This window comes from Zootermopsis nevadensis, unplaced genomic scaffold (assembly GCF_977971745.1).
Source record: "Zootermopsis nevadensis isolate Lab colony 2312 unplaced genomic scaffold, Znev_1.0 Znev_ptg000016l, whole genome shotgun sequence".
Classification (NCBI taxonomy): Eukaryota; Metazoa; Arthropoda; class Insecta; order Blattodea; family Termopsidae; genus Zootermopsis; species Zootermopsis nevadensis.
The window spans coordinates 1893217-1912180 of record NW_028259148.1 but is presented as its reverse complement, the minus strand read 5'-3'; the positions used below and the strand labels follow the sequence as shown (position 1 = coordinate 1912180).

Here is an 18964-nt window from a genome sequence, read left to right as displayed (position 1 = left end):
TAAATTATTAAAAAGTCACTCACTAAGTTTTAAAATCATATTATTAAAAACGTGTAGTGTCTGAAATGGTCAATATACATAAGAATTTATGTTTTCAGGGGTAACACAATACCAATGGAATACAATGTGATGGACCGCATTGTAAAATTTGGGGAAGGCCTATATCGCTATGACAACCGTGGTCTTGTGGTTCAGAATGCTAGAGAAGAACGCTTCCACTACAATGCCAAAGGCCTATTGGTAACTGATTTTTTTTAAGTAATAGAATGTAAGGTATATTGAATGCAACACACAACTGTTAAATAATATTTACATGTAACCTATTTTAAAAGAAGCTGTATCTCTTTCGTTTTAGATAAAGTTTGTCGAAACGTTTGTAATAATCTTTTCCATTAAAGATCCACCTTTCTTTGTAATTGGATGGTGACGTCAGTATGGCTGTCTTGATGCGTATTCGTCTGTTAATTACAGAACCCTGGAGCTCATCAGAGTCACCTTAAATCAGATATGCTAATGTGATTTATTTACCTGATTTCTTTTCAAGGTACGTGCTACCAAGCGCGGCAGATTTGATGTGCGCTACTATTATGATCACCTAGACCGACTCGCAACTCGCAAAGACAACTACGGAAACGTGACGCAGTTCTTCTATACAAACCATAAGCGACCAAATGAGGTACGGGCCTAATATTGTTGCAGCGAGTACAGTTTATGTGTAACAAGTTAGGAAATAATAATTATGACATGTTCAGTCCCTTATAATAAATAATGTTAATCATTTTTGATTCTTTTTACCATGATGTAAACAGCATCTGCTGGAACATTGAGATGCATTATGCATAATTTGGACGTAGGTTAGTGAACTGTGTGTATAAGCACCATCTGTTAGCTGTCAAGCCTAACTAATGAATCAGATGACAGGGTGCATTCCATTCTTTTAGTTTGTCCTCTGTGTTTAGGTGAGCCAAATATACAGCCCGCGTGATGGGAAGCTGATGTCACTGGTGTACGATGATCGTGGGTACCTCATTTTTGCTCAAGTATATCGGCACAAGTACTATGTGGCCACAGATCAGTGTGGCACTCCAGTCATGGTATTTAATCAATATGGAGAAGGAATCCGCGAAATCATGAGGTCACCGTATGGACACATCGTCTACGATTCCAACCCTTACCTGTACTTGCCAGTTGATTTTTGTGGAGGACTTCTAGATCAGGTTTGTGTTGTCGAATGAAAATATTGTTGCAGTGTTTGACCGCAAAAATTTACCTTTCTATGCTTTTATAAAATACTGTATGTACATGTTAGTTCTCAAAGTAACTGGATGCGTGTTTATGAAACTTCATCAGAGATTATTTTTTGTTTCAGTTGAAGAATCAAAGTAATATTTTACCACTGGCACTTCTGAACACATTGGAGAAATCATACTTAATATCACGACACAGCGATTAATTCGAAGAACTGATTTAACCTTTATCAGCCATGTGTCATGTTATATGTGGTCAAGCTGGCCATATATTGAACTAATATACTGCTAAAACTTTTACCCTGGAGTTTAAGTCAGGCCGTCAGCCCTGTAGTACGGCGATTTACATCATATATTCCCATATGATGAAGGATAAAAATGTTTTTTTTTTTGGTTTTATACGCTTTTTCATAGATGCAAATAAAACTGTAAATTTTGTTTGGCAGGTAACTTCATTGGTGCACATGCCAAGCGGAAAAGTTTATGATCCTCTGATTGGCCAGTGGATGTCTCCAATATGGGAGGGAATTCTGGACAGAGTTTCCAATCCAGTACAACTTCACCTGTATCGGTTCAATGGCAATGATCCAATAAACGTACAGCGCAATCCTCAGCATCTTACAGGTATGCCAACAGATACATTTGTATCATAAAACAGCCGTGAATCCATGTTATATCGTATGTCACAAAGCAGCTATAAAGATAAACTGTGGATGCACATGCATTTCTCTTTTATATTTAATAAATCTTATTGTAAAATTAATGATGTGGTATTAATAATTCAGTATTAATAACTGAATAAATTATTATTGCTTATGAAATTTGAGGTTTTTGTTGGTGTTTTGGATTGTGGCATGGTATAGTCTTGCGTTTGGTTATGAAAACAACATACTGCCTCCATCTTCAGGGAAGAAGTTGGAAACAGCGTCTTCCTCCAAATTATTGTTATTGAATCCCCGAAGACCACGTTATGTATGATTGCATGGGTTCTGCATTTTTCGCCATGCATGTGTGCTATGCTTTGGCGGCTATTATAGTTTCACATTTCAGTTCACACGCCATATTGATAATTCATACCCAAACTGTGGCAATGATGGAAATGATATATCAAAATGAGTTCAGTTAATTTGTGTGGAAATCCACAACACTGAATGCACAGTTTTTCATATTATATTTCTGTTGCATAATCTGAATGCACATTACATTACAAGTGCACGTGTATGGAAGTAGAATTGTGTGTGTTTACGTTGGCCATGTACTTGATTTTATAGCAACGGTACTTGAAATGGACATTTCAAGATGAGGCTGTAGAAGAAAATTGAAGCAACAAATATGTATTTAGCATGCAGTCGTCAATTTTGTTAAAGCATGATTTGTGTCCAAGTGTATTAAGCCCGTTCCCTGGATGAAAGAAAGAAAAAAGAAGAGGTACAGGCGTGTTTGTGTAAGTTTCTTATTTCAAGTTACGTTTTTACGCATGACAGTAGTAATGAGTCGCACGGAGCTTATAAAAATTAACTTGTGGAGATGAGCAAACTTGTTAAATACAAGGGCCTTCTGTGGTACTTGTCTGTTTATATTTTTAAAATGTTAGATCAAGGAGTATGATCATTAAATGATTCACTTTATTCATCGAATATTCATTAATATCTTGGTGAATGCTATTCGAGGTAAGTATCAAGTTTGTCCATCCCCAGTACATTGCTTTTCATTGTACTTACTGAGCATGTTTTTGTTTTTTTTCAAAGTGGTTTATCTCCTTTAAATGTAAAATCCCGCATGCAGTTATTACCAGACTAATCTTCATTGTTGGTTTATCTCCAGATCACCAGAGCTGGCTCACTCTGTTGGGATACGATTTGGAAAACCTAGCACCACAGCTGTATCCAGATAGGTTTCCAAGCGGAGGCTTGCCTCTCTCTCCACCTGGGCTTTGGGGTTCAAAGGAAGAGATGCCGTACGTTATGTCATCGCGTTCATCTGTCCAGCTCCGTCAAGACTCTTCTTCAGTATTTGGTGTTGCATCTGGTTTCTTGGCTCATCTTGCTGAACGCCGCCCCGGAGATGCATCCACTCTCTCATCACCACCGCGCTCAGCAGTTAAGAAAGACACTTGGCCCCCTGAGGATTTTCCAGCAACAAACCCCGCATCTCTGTTTCAGTTCAGACGATTGGGAGCTGCGTGCGATCCACCGTTTGGCAGAGGGATTCTGGTGTCACGAACACCTGAGGGCAGGGCAGTCATCAGCAGTGTTCCCGCAGCAAATGCTATCTACCGTGACGTCTTCACTTCTGTATTTAATCAGTCATACCTCTTGCCGTTCACTTTCTTTCACAATGCACATCAAGATGTCTTCTTCTTTGTCAAAGAGGATTCTTGGCGAGCTTCTGAAGATCGAGGTCAGTTGAAACGTTTAGGTGGGCAGGTTAATACAACATTTCATGAGAAAGAAGCAGCTTCAGGAGAAACACCAGCTGGGACGGGAGGAGGAAAAGTGGCAGACTTGAAACTGCACGGGGCAGGAGCTGTGGTAAATCTTCGGTATGGAACCACACCTGAACGTGAAAAACAAAGGTTGTTACATCATGCCAAAATAATTGCTGTTCGAAAAGCCTGGCATAGAGAGAAGGAAGCTTTGAGGAATGGATTTGCTGGCTCTGTTGACTGGTCAGCAACAGAAATGGATGAGATTCTGAAGGTTGGTTTTGCCTCATCTTATGATGGTGAATATGTCCATGATGTTAGGAGGTACCCAGAGCTAGCAGAGGACCCGTTCAATATCCGCTTTGTCAAAAAAACGACAGTTTCTGCTACAACGCAAGATTCAGCTAGCAGACGCAGGAGGAGAAAGAGAGAAAGCAAATCAGATGGCCAGGACAACAAAACAGAACTTACTTCCTTCTCAGATGAAACTCGTCAATTTTCTCAGTTCTTCCAACATACCATGAAAGACACGTCAGCATCATCACCGAATTCTGCCAGTGACAAGAAGAATATACCTTCAATGGAGTTTCCAGTCATTGTTCACTCAAAAAGACGAACATGTCACAGTAATAAACACTGGTGGCTACCGTGGACACACAGTAGTCCATCATGCTAAAAGATAATAAACCGGCACTAGTACAGAATGTTTCCACCAAAGACTTATTTCTCTTGTGAGCTTTGGCAACTGGAAAAATATTGTACTGTTCCAGCTGTTCTAATATGCACATCAGCAGATGAGACTTTCCAAGGAAGTGTGAGAAATAAAAATTCAAAATGTTCAAATACAATCTGTGAATTTCTTGATAAATCATTTGAACTTTTGATGAAGACTGAATATCATAGGGAACGTAAAATATTTGAAAACCAAATGAAACTTGAATAACTTTTAACGAACCAGAAATTAATTTTAAAAACGAATAACTCAGAAAAGGTTTTTTTAAAGAATGAGTTAAGAAATAAAAGTGTGCCAAGAATTGCACTATCTATCAAGTATTGAACCATCAAAGATGAATTAATTATAAAAATGTAAAACATCTTGTGTCTGACATCTATGGGTCTTCTATAAGAAGTGAAGTCTTAAATTTGGGGTTCTTGGGTCACTGGTAGTAGAAAGGGCTGCTGTATATTTTATATAAATCTTTCATGACTTACCAGAATTCAGTCATTATGTGTGATGATCGGATGTTGGTAGCCTGAAGGAGTTATAACGAGGAACAAGTAGCTGTTGACACTCTTGTAGGCAGACTGTGAAAATGTTACATTTGTCATAAGATTTTTGCCAGTCTGTCATAATTACCTCTTTCAAAAACATTTTGTTTGTAACTAACCCATTTTTATGATAATTAATATTTGGGACCTGGTGTGCTTGAGATAAATTAATTTCCAAGGTATATTTTTTACGAGAAATTGGTATTTCAAGGTCACCAAGAGCTGTTGTTGCAGAAACACAAATTGGATGGAAGAAATTTATGGTCAGCATTTTTGAAAGAGGTATTATTCGAAGATGCTAAAGAGGAAATGTGAAACTACCACAAATTTATTTTAAAGTTTGTGTGCCAAATTTGAAGCACACACACAAGGGAGAACAGGAAGAGTTTGCATTCAAAAGAGAGAGAGAGTGTTGTAAATATATTTATATTAATATTTAATATTGCTGACAGCTGGGCTTTAATGCGAAGAAGTGACCATGTTGTGGTCTGTGCTATGTTGGAAGAATATAAGGTGTGTTATTTTTGTGTTTCCTTTAAATGTTTCACACTACCCAGAGGGAAATGTCCAAAGGGAACGGAATTTTGTGGCTGGTTTAATCATAAATATTCTGTGTCGATAATTATATTTATATATTTTTATTATAACAGACATAGAACAGTGTTTAAGGAAGTATTAATGGGTCTGTCACTTATTGATATATGGTTTGTTTTTAATGTTGTGTTCAATTATGAAGTAAAACAAAACTGGAAAAAAGATATGTTCTTGTCTGATTAACGCTCGGTGAAAGCGTATTGTCATTGATTAACAAAACAATGCCTAAGTTGTGTGTGTGTTCTAGTATATTTCCTTGGGAATGGTATTGTAAAAAAAAACCTTAAACTATTTTTAAACAATGCCAATTAAGGAGGGAATGAGAGCAGGTCACTGTGTAAGTCCAAATTGTACGCACGTGTACAAATGTTGAAAATAGACATGGGTCATCATCCCCTTGCCTGAAAGAGATGTAACTGGGGTAATTGCTTCAGTTCGCAAGCTTCGGTTATGAACCTTACAGATGTTCTCTTTACCGACGGTATGTCATGTTCATACATTAATTACCTTTAAACCTTTGCATTGCCTGTTTTCTGTTAATAAATGGCTGCTTGGTACAGATATTGTATTTATGTATAAAAAAGTATATTACTGCAAGTTTGAGAGGGCACTGAAGTATTTAGCTTTTGTGGATTATTTAATTACGCACTATTCAATGGCCTTTGGAAAGACAGCGAAATTTAATCGATTAGTGTATGATTTACCTCTAAAGTAAGTACGGTGAAATACGCAAAAGTCCAATATTCTACACTGTTCCTAAATGGTTAGCATAAAACTGTCTACGGAATTTCAATACTTCAAGATGTTCAGCGCAGTCAGACAGTTCTGGACTTCTCTTAACAAGTATATTTAATACTGCAGCTAATTAAACAGTTTTTATCCTTGGCAGCATATATATAATTACCCAAATTATTTGAAGTTAACAAAGTAACTACAATCCTAAGAGCAAGCTCTATGGTGTCGAAAGATAATTTGCAGTATCACTGCGTTTCAGAAGCGACGTTTAAAGTGTTGTAATAACTTTGACCGTAAGAATTTGTTTGAAATTCCAGTTTCCCACAACAGGTCATATTGATGATATTGGTGCATCCATTTGATAATTTTATTATTAGACAAAGTATTGTGTTTTAAGGCCTTTTCATTATCTCTATTGAAAAATTTATATTTCACTAAAGAAAGATGATTTATGGTACACAGTTTTTGTTAGTCTAAATACCAGTAATTCTATACGTAGACTTAAAAATTAACTATGAAATGTGATTTTCTTCATTGACATAGTAAAATTGATCCATACTGAGATAAGTTTTTATATTTCTGAGAATACCAAAATAATCGCTTTAAAATTAATACAAGTAGAGAAATAACAACAAATTTAAAATATATGTTCAGTGCCTTCGTGTCTGTCCATACTATGGGGCTGATGGCAAGACATAAAATCCAAGTTTAAGGGTTCAGGAGTATGCCAACATAATACATAGTCAACTGCACTACACATTATGTTGTTGATAAAGGTTAACCCTTTCCATGCTAGTTCATTCTTAAAGAAACTTCTTTTTGTTAGTATATTTTTTTATGGCAATGTAAATCGTGTTGTAAGATTTGAGGTTAAGTTATGTTGTTGAAAATCCACAAATTGGTAATGCTGCCAGGTTATGGTGTGATATGTTTCTTTAACTGATCTTTTGAGACACCAAGTTTTTTTTTTCAGACCAGAAGGAAACGTATTCGTAACATGGAAAGGTTAATAATACCAACATCAGATTGTTTTTCAGTGGCTAGCATTTTGTTTTATTTGCAATATTGATGAGCATACATAAAAATTTTCATTCGTGTCCATCCCGACAGAATGCACCGAAAGCCTTTCAGTGGGAAGCTGGAACAAGGCTTGTCATTTTAATGTTTGTATGTCATTAAACATTTTGTTGGTATTCACCTCTTTGTTGGTTTGTATATTCCTCTTACTGCTGGAGTCAAAATAAGTTGAATAGCAAAATGCAGACAGGGTACAGAGCATGGCCAGAACTGGCTCAGACACAGGATGGAATCTAATGCTCATATGGTATATATGTATGTGTGGATTTGCATGAATGTATGAACAGATATGTAAGTGTATGTACTGTGTTAATAACTGTTTTCACCTGAAAATATTTAAATATTGTTTTTATTATGTTTAAAAAAAATAGCAGGCTTATTTCCTTATATCCGTTGCTTTAATCACATCGGCACTCTGATAAACCTGCCTCGACTGTTACGCTGAGCGGTGGATCCTTTCTGTGCTGTAGTTTTATATTCTTCTCCCAATATTTCGAGAGAATTTTGTATTTATGTGACTAAGAGTGTGTTATGGGCAATGAACAAAATACATTCTCTCTGAAAAATTCAGTGTGATGAAAACTGATTACATTATCTTTTATCCAAATAATCTGTGCTTGAGTTCTAAATAATCCCAGACAACCTAACTTCACTCTGGAGGAAAAAAATAATGTTTCCTTTTTAGGACAGAAAGATGTTCACTGATGCTTTGTCCGTTCCCCTGAACAGAATCAGTTTGTCAATAAACAATATAATTCCTGTGTCTGGAAAATTTTCATCACATGACATGTGACAAAGAGCTGAAAAATAAATGACACTTCACATTAAAATTATTTTAACTGTTTTCTGTAAATTGTAATTTTATGTAAGTAAAATAATTATTGTTTTTGAATTGCAACTTTTCTGTATTGTATATTATGCAAGAAAATATGTTAAGTTGTTTAACTGACACTAATTACTGAAAATAACATAATCTTTGTACTTTGTTCATTAACTGTGACACAGCTTTATAAAATATAAATGAAATAATTGTAATTCATTTTCATAAAATGATGTTCAGTCATACAGAATCAAGAGCCCAGTCACTGTAAGCAAATTCACATAGTCGTAAGAGCTTAAATTGGTAAAGAGCCACAACATTGTGAATGGATTTTGTACTGAGATTAAAGACTGCTGAAGTCAATATCACTGAAAATACTTGTTTCAACTTTTGATATGATATTCTAGTGCATACATGCTTCCTGTATTTGATGATGTTTAAACATCGTTACTAATTTCAGGACTTACACTGCCGTTATTTCATCACATTTAAATGCTACAGTTCCCTGACATTAATGAACGCCGAGCAAAAAAAAAATGATTTTCCGTGATTGTTTAAAACTTGGTGCAGACTGCCAGACGATTTTCTAGTACTGTTTCTGAAAGAGATGTTTTTCAAAGCACAAATCCTTACAAAGTGCCACAGAATTCTCCTCATGAGCACCGTTAGCTACAACTTCTGTCAGGTTTATCACTTCATTGATTTTGGAGTTGTCAGTTGTTCTGAATTTTGTTTGTGACGTAGAATTTATTCTGTGAATGTAGGAATTATGTTATCATCAATACAAAGGCTGATGAATTGGGTGATAGTAGTTATCTAGTTGTTTATTGATGCTCCTGTTTTCATGAAATTGATCATCTCGTGTACCATCCACTTGCTTTGAGTCAGTGTTTTTATAAGTTTCAGAATCATCCTCATCAGATTTCTTTTGTGTATCTGTACTCGTATATGCCGAAGCTTATGAGCTGTTGTATTAGTGAGCATTCATCTTGGAGCAGACCAAAGTGAATATGACTTTACGTTTATTCTGTAGACCTCGTCAAAGTCATTTTTTGAAGAATTATGTATTTGTAAGCTGATCTTTCTTCACTTTGAAGTTAAAGCTGGTCTTCATTGGGTATGGTGCAACAGAGTGAGTTTGTGGGGCATGCAGTATGTTAGTTAACTCTCGTTAGTTGTGTGAAGTCCATCTAGTTATGCATTACAGTAGCGTACCACTAAACTACTACATCTCGGAGTTACAAGTCTGGCAGTCAGCCTTGGACCGACTGGATACGAAACCCAGAAGGTGTGATGTCCAATCATAAGACCTCTGCCTTATCATAATTAAATATTGGTCATAATGTATAAAGCATTCAAAGGCTCATTAGTGCTTCTGTAGTAGATTTATTCATAAAAGTAACAAATATTAAGAAAGGAAAGTGTTCTCCGTGGGATTTCCAATTTTTTTTTTTTTTTTCAGTTCTGCGTACCTAATTGCCTTTCAAGTTTAATTTTTGCACACACAAATCCAGTAACATCTCACATGAAGCTTATTTATTTATTTCTGCACAGTGATATTCTGCTGTCTGCATAACGTGGCTGACTCGAAGTCACATCATGATCTGCCATTTTGATAGGCTACTGGATTAAAATGCTTACAAATTAAGTTTTGATTTAAACATACATTGACAGTTAAGATATTTTTAAAGATCACAAATGTAATAAAAATAATTATTTTCCCAATACAGTTCCCAGAGAATCTGGACATTTATTTCACAAAATAAATATTAGGTTTAGCGCAGATTGTTTTCTTGTCATTATGGCGTATGTATGAAGAACTCTAACTAAAGTGAAAAAATATGGTTAGGTAACAACTTGGAAAATTAATGTCAGGAAAAGAGTACAGCCTGAGCAATGGCATAGACACACAGTGGGCTTAATTAGAAAAAAGTGGTTATTCATTATAGTTACCAGTTGAGGTTTGATGGTGGTTTAAAATCTACAGTCTGCTCTATGCCATATCTGTTGGGAACAAGTAGTACTTCAGTGACTGGTGCAAACTTGGCAAAAATATTTTTAAAAAACACTGAATTTATGTATCTTCCCCATCTTTCCTGTTCATTCTGAGGTGCAGCAGGGATCCTCGGTAGTTTTGTATAATCGTGCTCTTGACTAATTTGAGGCAGTGTTTGAAATGTCATTAGTGTCTGCAGTTTCACACAGATAACAAAATTACATATTCTTCTGTAGTCCAAATGACTGAAATAGATATTTGTGGAATCTGTAAAATCCCAAAGTCCTCAGTATTAAAAGAAAAAAAATGTGTTTTAGGAATTTAGCAGCAATTCCACACTCATAGAATATTTCATGATTTATCGTTAAGGATATTTAAGAACAGACTCCCAAACTCCTATTTGCCAGAGCTGTGTAAGATACTGCCGTTGAATTAATTCCTAAAATGTGAAACAGTGAATGATGTATATGACTGTATCGTATGAACTACATATTTTCTAAAAGTGTTCTTTTTTCAGTGGTTGTATATAAGAAAAAGGAAACTGAATGTTTGCTTTATTGATAAATCTGTTTCCTAATTCCATTCCCTTGCTGAACCCTAACAGAGGAGCCATTATCATACTGCTAATATTAACATCATCAAAGAAGAAGCCTTGAAATTTATGTGCCATTGTTGTTTAAATATTGTCTATTCATCGAAATAATTATTTTCAACTCTAGTCAACAGAATTTGGACTCTATAACATGAATATTTAAAACTTTCAAATGGTATTGAAGAAGAATGAAGATATGACATAAATTTTTCTAAGTGGAAGCAATGGCGTCTTGAAGAACAGTGTTTTGTCCATATGGCATCATTCATATTATAAGTGGTGTTTCAGAAAAATTAATAAATGCAAAATTTGTTTTATAAACTTGCTGTATATTTAGTCTTTTTTTTTCTTTATTCATGAAAGTCCTTGCCTAATGAAGTCATGACTGACATCTGAAATATTTTAAGTTTCTAAACTGATTTGAATATCCGTTGTGTATATTCAGTTTATAATGTATAATCCATGCTGACAAGTATTTAATTTAGACATATGAGAAGTTAATATTATTATTGCTAGCAAAGGCACTATTACCTTAAACAAACAACAGCTGTTTGTTTCCACAGCAAAGGAAAATTTTTCTGAGTTAAGCTAAGGTTGAAAATTAATCTTGGTGCAGATGTAAAACTAGTATAACCCTTAATAATAAAGCCAGGGATGTCATTAAATCCTATAGATTTTTATACCTTCAATCTTGCAAGGGCTTTGTAAAGTAAAGTTTGTCCCACTATACGCCATCTAGGCGTTTGGGGTGAGTGGAGGTATAGCTCCTCTCTTCCTTGACCTCGGCACTGGATGGGGGTGAGTGGTCAGCATCACGCCCCGGCCGGCTTTACCCCCGGGAAAGGACCCCGGTACCCATTGGATAGGAGGCTGGGTGGGCCCCAGAGCCGGTCTGGACGCAGAGGCTAGAGGAAAAATCCTCTGCCTCCGTCGGGGATCGAACCCCGGCCGTCCAGCCCGTAGCTAGTCACTATACTGACTGAGCTATCCCGGCTCATGCAAGGGCTTTGTAGATACCTAAATAAAAAATAGGTGCTAAATTTAAAAAAAAAAGGTCTGTATTAAAGAGGGAAATACCTTAGGTAAAATTATCATGGTGACTTGATAAGTTGTGGTTAGATGAGTCCCATCAACTTCAAGCTTAATTGTGTTTGTTTGTTTTGCCCCCCCCCCCACCCAATAAATGCATACACATTTCCGGAAATGCTTAGGTTTTAATGTGAGCTTTCCATGTATTGATTTGAGTCTGTCATGCTAGATAGTGACTTTCACAAGCTTTCAATAAAACCACATTTTATTACATAAAATTAGTTTCACTGATAAAAGTATTTTTTCCTTGTTTTCAAGTAGTATAAAACCAAAGGGGAATTTGGATTTTCGTATGGAACCACAGAAAATTGCTAGAACAAAATTTCTGCAGGAAAAATCAAGGGTTTGCAAACATCTTAAAGGGGCAATGTAATGTCAATGGCTATGTGTAAATCAGTCTGTACCATGCTCAGGTCACTGAGGTTGGTGAAAACCACGTCAAGGGGAAAGTTACTGCAGAGCACATGGAGGCAAAATTGCTTTCTTCTTTAGTTTGTAATGGAAAGAATAATTGGAGAAAAAAGAAGCTGCATTGCAGTGAAAATCTTTTAAAATCAGCGCACTGATATTAGATGCACATTCAATGTTTTCATCGATATATAATTTCGATATATTCCACTCGATAGCCTTGTACAGTTCTCGATTTAAAATTGTTTGAGTTGTTAAGTTCAGTTAGTTTTCGTAGTCTTTCCTTAATATTTTTGTCATATTCTTCATAATTTCTTTAGTTTGTTTTTCCTGAGTAGCAAATTTAATTTTGTTTTCCATTCAGTAAGTACGTGTTTATTTTATTATCCAAATAGTGCAGTGCAGCGCAGCCTTCTTTACGTTCTGTACTGGGCTTGTCATAGTCATTGAACTGAGAAAGGAAATATTGTTAGGTTATGCCCGTATTCTGGTATCAGAAAGTTACACCAACCAACGTTTCCCATATTTACAGTATCATGATAATTGAACTATTTTGTTAGTAAATATACACAGATTGGTTAAATTTAAAAGAGAAAGATTATGGGATTGTATCGACATTTATGCACTTCACACTTCCTTTGGACCTGTGATTAGGTTTTATTTTTTCCCTGGTGCCAGGTTAAAGGGTGTAGATGCAAAAGATTGCTGCTTTTGGGGGCCATACATTTTATGTTATATTAGTTTACTTCAATTTAAAATTATCAAATACTGTAATAAAATTCGTTGTTGCCTGTAACAGCTAAGTATTTTATTTGTACGAATTGTTGGTATTCATATTGTGACATGTTGCACATCCTTGGCTTGCACTATGAAGTTTCTTTGGAATGTAAACAGATTTCATTCTATTTTATTGTATTACCTGTAATCTGCAGAACTAGTACTTTAGCCTGAAGTTCATGTCTGATTTACACAGCCATATTTTTATATATTTTTAGTCAATAAACCTGATTCTTTGAGAATGTTATGAAGATTTTTTCATTTCCTGAACTATTAAGATACATGATGCCAGTAATTTTGTATTTCTAATTGAATGAGAACATTACAACTGAGTGGTTAGCACTTTTGATTCATATTTGAAAGGGCTTGGGTTTAAATACTCGCCTGGAGACTGACGATCTTGACTGAGATTTTTGTCTTATTCCTCAGCCTTTCCAGGTCAATTCTCAGATAGTATCTTATATTAGGTCATGACTTCTTCCTTCCACATCCTTTCAAATTTTGTATTTGTTATCATTTTTAATTTGAAATATTTAAAGTTTCATTGTAACACAGAATAGTGGTATAGTAGTAAATGAAGTTATTTTCTTATGCAGGTTAAATTGGGTTCAGAGGAGGAAAAATAAAGTTCGGTATGGGTAAAGCTGAACAACATTTTGAAGATCGTACAGAAGTAGGGCTGGGAAGTCCACACTCAGAAGCAAGCAAGATGCTGGAAGCAGCATTACAGCAGATGGATGGAATCATTTCAGGTAAGAGAGAAATTATGCTTTTTGAAATTGTGTAGCTGGGAAATTAATTATGTGTGAAGCCTATTAAGCTGATAGATGCTCATTTCAACAGCAATGACATTAATCTGGACATTTGTTTTGTCCTTGAAGATGCAATTAACTTAAACATAAATCATGCATACAAACAAAACTGTTTACACTTAGGACAATTAATGCATGATTTATATTCAAATACACTACATGGTATGCAAGGTTTTAAAACTTAAACTTAACATTTTATAAACATTAAGTAATATTACACTTAAAAATGGAGAATGGTGGAAATTAACTTAAATTTTGAGTGGTTAGTTTTTCTAATTTTTATAATCTTGTGGACCCATACTTTCTGGAAGGCTTCTTAGAGTTAAAAATTACATAATCTTGATGTTCTTTTAAATATGACAAATGTTGTGTTTTTCAGTCATTTACATATATTGATACTTTAGAATACAATTAAGTATCTTATGGCACGTCATAGCATCTGTTATTATGAGGAAGCGTACGCAGGGACTTTACAGAAAGGTGTTCCAGTTTTTATTGTATGTAATACGTGACAAATATAATTTTGTTTAGTGCCACTGAACACGTCATCCTTGAGGTAGTGTGCTGCCCATGGTGACAGCTTTGTGAAGTAGCGCTAAGAAAGATTGTGTACACAACTGAATAGCATACTTTTTGTGAAATTGAATAATCGGATTGGTTAAGATTTTTTGTCTTCATAGTGTTAAGGATTTTTGATGTTTGTTTTCTGGGTTTTAATGCTGTGTGGAGTGGTGAAACCCTGCAGATGGAGATAGTATGTTCCTTTGAAATGTTGCAAGTCCACATTGTGTCATAGCCCAGAAGACCAGCTTATGCAGATTACTTAAGAAATGCTAAAACAAATGGAATAGCTTACTGAGAATGTTGTGTTATGTGACTTGTGATTGCGCGTGGAAAATGAAGTATGATGTATATATAAAATTGCCAGAATTTTCATGATCTTGCATCAGGATTTGGCCGACACTTTTGAACAAGTTACGTTTTGACACCGGGGCCCTCATATCGCACAATTCTTGCAGAATGCAAAAGGGATTTTGTTTTGTTCGTGCATTCTGACTGACTCGTATAAGATATTCGTGCAAATGGAAAATTTTTTAAGACATTAAATCTCTGTCTTATTCAGTGGAACAGAAAGAAAATCTACTACAAGCGTTAAAGAGGTGTGACAGGCAATGGGTATTCTTATGATTTTAAAATGAGTCAGGAGAGATGATGAAGGCGGCTCTCCCACTTATTCGTTTCTGTACCACTTCCATAAGCCACGAGGCCCCCGCAGAGCACCTGCCGCTTCCACTGCCATTTTTATCGACGTATGGCCCACGTATTTTAGGCAGTTCAGAATCTGGTTTTATCCTATCTACTTTCTACTTCACATAAAATTTGAAGGTACTTGTGGGTTATCGGGACACATCACTTTAAAAATAGGTTAGGTTAATTTAGGCTAGGGTAGCTTAGGTTAGGTTTGGTTAGGTTAGGTTATGTTAGGTTAGGTTATTTGTCATTTATTGAAATAAAATATAGTAACTTTCAAGTATATGTCATTTATTTACACACATTAACCTAACCTAAACTAACCTAACCTATACTAACCTAACCTAACATAACCTAACCTATTTTTAAAGCGATGTGTCCCGATAACCCACAAGTACCAATTTGAATATACAGATCAGTAATTTTGATATTTTTGTATGAGTGAAATGTGTTTTCTCACTTTGAGGGATGAAAATAAGTTAAAAATCTTTGACAGTAAAGAATTGGCACAGGGAAATATTTTGACTTAAGAAGAACGAATTAAGATATCAGTTTTCAGACATTACGTAATTAGGTGCGTCATGATTTTTGAATGTCGCGTCGTACTACGAGGACATTGAAATCTTTGAATGTTAAGATTGGCTGATTGTATATCTAGGGTAGGAGACGAGGACTTCGTACATATTTTGATTGGGAAACCTCTACTTATAAGACTTATGTTCACAAGATTAGAGTTTTATTCTAGCTTACACGTGTTAATAACAATGTCACGAAAGTGTAGATAATACTTTTTATTTTTTCGATTTTCAAAGTGTTAGTCGGAGAGATATATTTAAACTTTATTGAGTGTAGATAATTTACTGAGGACCTTGTTTTCGTAAGGTTTTAACGTATTGATTTTCTTCAGCGTTTTTAAAATATAATGTCGGTCATTTAGTATTTCTAAATATAGGAGGCAACGGCCTTTGTTAGCACATCAGCGTGTTTACGCACAAACGAACAGCGTATTATCGTGAGGAAAGGGGTTGGAAGTAACTTGCAGTGGCGAAGATCCACTCTCTTGTGTTTTATTTTTGTATTCTTTGTGCCCCCAAAACGTTTGCTTCTGTTTTTAGGCGAGATGGTTTCTGTTATGGTTCATTGTGATTCATGAGAATTTCGAGGGGAAGGGATTTATCCCAAAATAATCCCGATATCCTTTCTATTTATTCTTTACCTATCACCTGTTCAGGCGTCATAGCTGTCTTCTGAACGAGGTCTCTCCACTCTCGCTTTCACGTATTCTTCGGTTTTTTACGTGGAAGATAAAGACGGAGAAGGAAGGATAATATTAAAAATGATATTAGAGAAATGGGGTGTAAGGGTGTGGAATGGGGGACCAGTGAAAGGATTTTCCTGGTTGCATAAGTGGCAGGGGATGTACGAGGCGCGTCCTCAAAGTAAGTTTCCCTGGGGCCGTTTACAGAAACAAAACACAATTTCATGGAAATATTTATTGCAACAGATACAGCAAGTGTCCAGCTATTTTTCAACATATTCGCCACCGGAATTGAGACATTTGTCATACCGTGGGACCAACTTTTGAATACCTGTGTCGTAGAAGTCTGCCGCCTGGGATTGGAACCACTGTGTGACAACCATCTCCGCCTCTCTGTCATTCTCAAAACGCTGACGCTGACCGGACAGGAATTTCTTGAGGTGTAGGAAAAGATGGAAATCACTGGGAGCGAGGTCCGGGCTGTAGGGTGAATGATTAAACACCTCCCAGCTGAACTCCTGCAGGATACTTGCTGTCCGTCGAGCCGTGTGCGGCCTAGCGTTATCACTGACCGCACTTCACAGTCGGCGGGAGCTGGAATAAGAACCTCCATCTTCAACAGCTGCAACGATGCTACTGTGAGAAAGCGGGAAGTGCCGTTAGTGCATGCGCCATGCTACGTCATTGCTCTATCACGTACGCACAGTCGCTTCGCTCAATATAAGGTTTGCTAGCTGTGGGACGAGTGGGAAACTTACTTTGAGGACGCGCCTCGTATTAATTACATGAGTGACTGCTGTCTTCAGATGGTCTATAAGCCATTAGCACTGAAGATGGAGACAGTATGTTCCTCAGGTCTGAACGCGGTGGCCAAGAGAATAATTTACGCGTCTGTTCGTGTATTTTGCAGAGTAATCCCAGTTCGTGCTATTAAAAGTTGTAATTTGAGCGTAAAACGCGCAGCCGAACACAATTTGGCAGTCGCTGTTGTGGGGTTTAAGCTGTAAGCCTCGAAGCTCGAGTCTGACATCGGTCGGCCAGAGGGACGCAGATGGGATGCTGTGTCTTTGCAAACAATTCATGTGCGTCGTGGAACATTTGGAACGTGCACTGTACTCCTGATATATGAGGTGGATCAGAGGGTTAAGGTCAGAAGAGATGGGGGGGTTTTTGCGATTCTACCACTCCAAGGTTTCAGATAAATTTGTCATAGGAGCCGATGACCCAAAATTAAAAAGAACGTGAGTCCGAAGGATACGAAAATCTGGTAAATTAATCAGTTTTACAGGCACATTTCGACAAGGCATTGAAGCATGAAAATAGAGACGTTACGTTTGTGGGATCTAGACGTACAGGAGAGGATATTATTAAAAAGGATCTTAATAGGGTGTAAGGATGTGGATTGAGTTTAATGGTTTAAAACATACATAAGTTTGGTGATGGTTAGAAATATTAAAAGAATTTTATGATAAAAGAAGACTTTGTGGATATTTAAAATCAACGTGAGGACATTGGTTAAGGGTTTCTCCTGTAGGCCCTTATTTTATAAATTCGCATGTTTATTTCTGTGGGAGGATTCTTCAGTGTTTCTGTAAAATAAATTCCACTGCGTTAATGGAAGTTTTGAGTAACAGAATTCATAAAAAAAACATTGAAAACATGCGTTTGTAGTGAGCAGCTTTGTTAAGACCTCGTGAATTAAAGTCGCTATATTCCATTAAATCGTTTTCCACTGTGATCTGTATTCGAAATACCAGACGAGAATATTTCGTGTTCAGAATGTGAAGCCCTTTATATGCCAAAGGGAAACGTGAAATGAAATTGACATTTCACGAACATTCCGTTCATTTTGAATGTTCAACTCGGCCGTTGTAGCAAAATAAGGGAACATGTTAATTAGTCAACGAAGTGATTTTCAGAAACTGCAGTTTCTGTTCAAGGCCGTATCAAATTTGCGATTCGCGGATCATAATGCCAGTTTTTTACAATATGGTTGCGTGAATGTGATGAAGGTTAACCCTTTTGAACTCGGTGGTAATTATATGTACCGGCTGTTTTAACAGTTGGCAACTCTGCACTACACCCACCATGCGTGATTATCAGAATAAACAGCAATAATTCTGAATAAATGGAAATTTTAAAAAAAAATATACAGGGTGTTCCAAAAAGATATGTACACATATTCAATTGATAAAATATATTTTAACAACTAAATGTTTACGTGCTTCATCATTGGAACTTGATGAATTAGAGAATCTATCACAGGTATTCAAAAAAGGCCACCGCTGGCTTCGTGTAACAGTGGACAGGGGTGAACAACTGACTGACGAGCGGCCACCAAAGTTGCTGATTGGATAATATTTATGTTCTTAAAACAGTTGTCATGGTAAATGAATTTCGAGCCTTTTGGGGGCAATATTTATGACTATGTATGTTTACTGCTTTAGATTTTCCCGTCATTCTTAACGGGCAGTTTATTTTTCAATACCACTTCGTCCTCAAAGGGTTAAGGAACCAAAGATCATTTTTGCAGAAGAAGAAACCGCTTAGGCGCATTAAGAGACTTGGGTGTTGCTCCGTGTAGCCTTGCAGATATAGACGAACTTACCACCTT

At 36.3% G+C, this 18964-nt stretch overlaps 2 protein-coding genes across 7 annotated transcripts in view; both read left to right on the top strand.

The window, feature by feature from the left end:
- Ten-a (Teneurin-a transmembrane protein) overlaps positions 1-11076 on the top strand; it is a 582153-nt gene extending 571077 nt beyond the window's left edge. For 5 of the 6 annotated variants that reach the window (XM_087349368.1, XM_087349369.1, XM_087349367.1 and 2 more), the window contains 5 exons: positions 99-240; positions 545-676; positions 960-1217; positions 1694-1871; positions 3072-11076. In XM_087349368.1, coding sequence (XP_087205494.1) covers positions 99-240; positions 545-676; positions 960-1217; positions 1694-1871; positions 3072-4348 — 1987 coding nt within the window. In that variant the 3' untranslated portion in view covers positions 4349-11076. Of the gene's footprint in view, positions 1-98; positions 241-544; positions 677-959; positions 1218-1693; positions 1872-2518; positions 2686-3071 lie in introns of those variants that run through there. The other variant, XM_022068029.2, reaches the window with a different exon arrangement.
- A 1387-nt stretch (positions 11077-12463) lies between these two features.
- LOC147873707 (uncharacterized) overlaps positions 12464-18964 on the top strand; it is a 29480-nt gene continuing 22979 nt past the window's right edge. The window contains exons 1-2 of the mRNA XM_087349373.1: positions 12464-12615; positions 13626-13781. Coding sequence (XP_087205499.1) covers positions 13664-13781 — 118 coding nt within the window. The 5' untranslated portion in view covers positions 12464-12615; positions 13626-13663. The remainder of the gene's footprint in view (positions 12616-13625; positions 13782-18964) is intronic.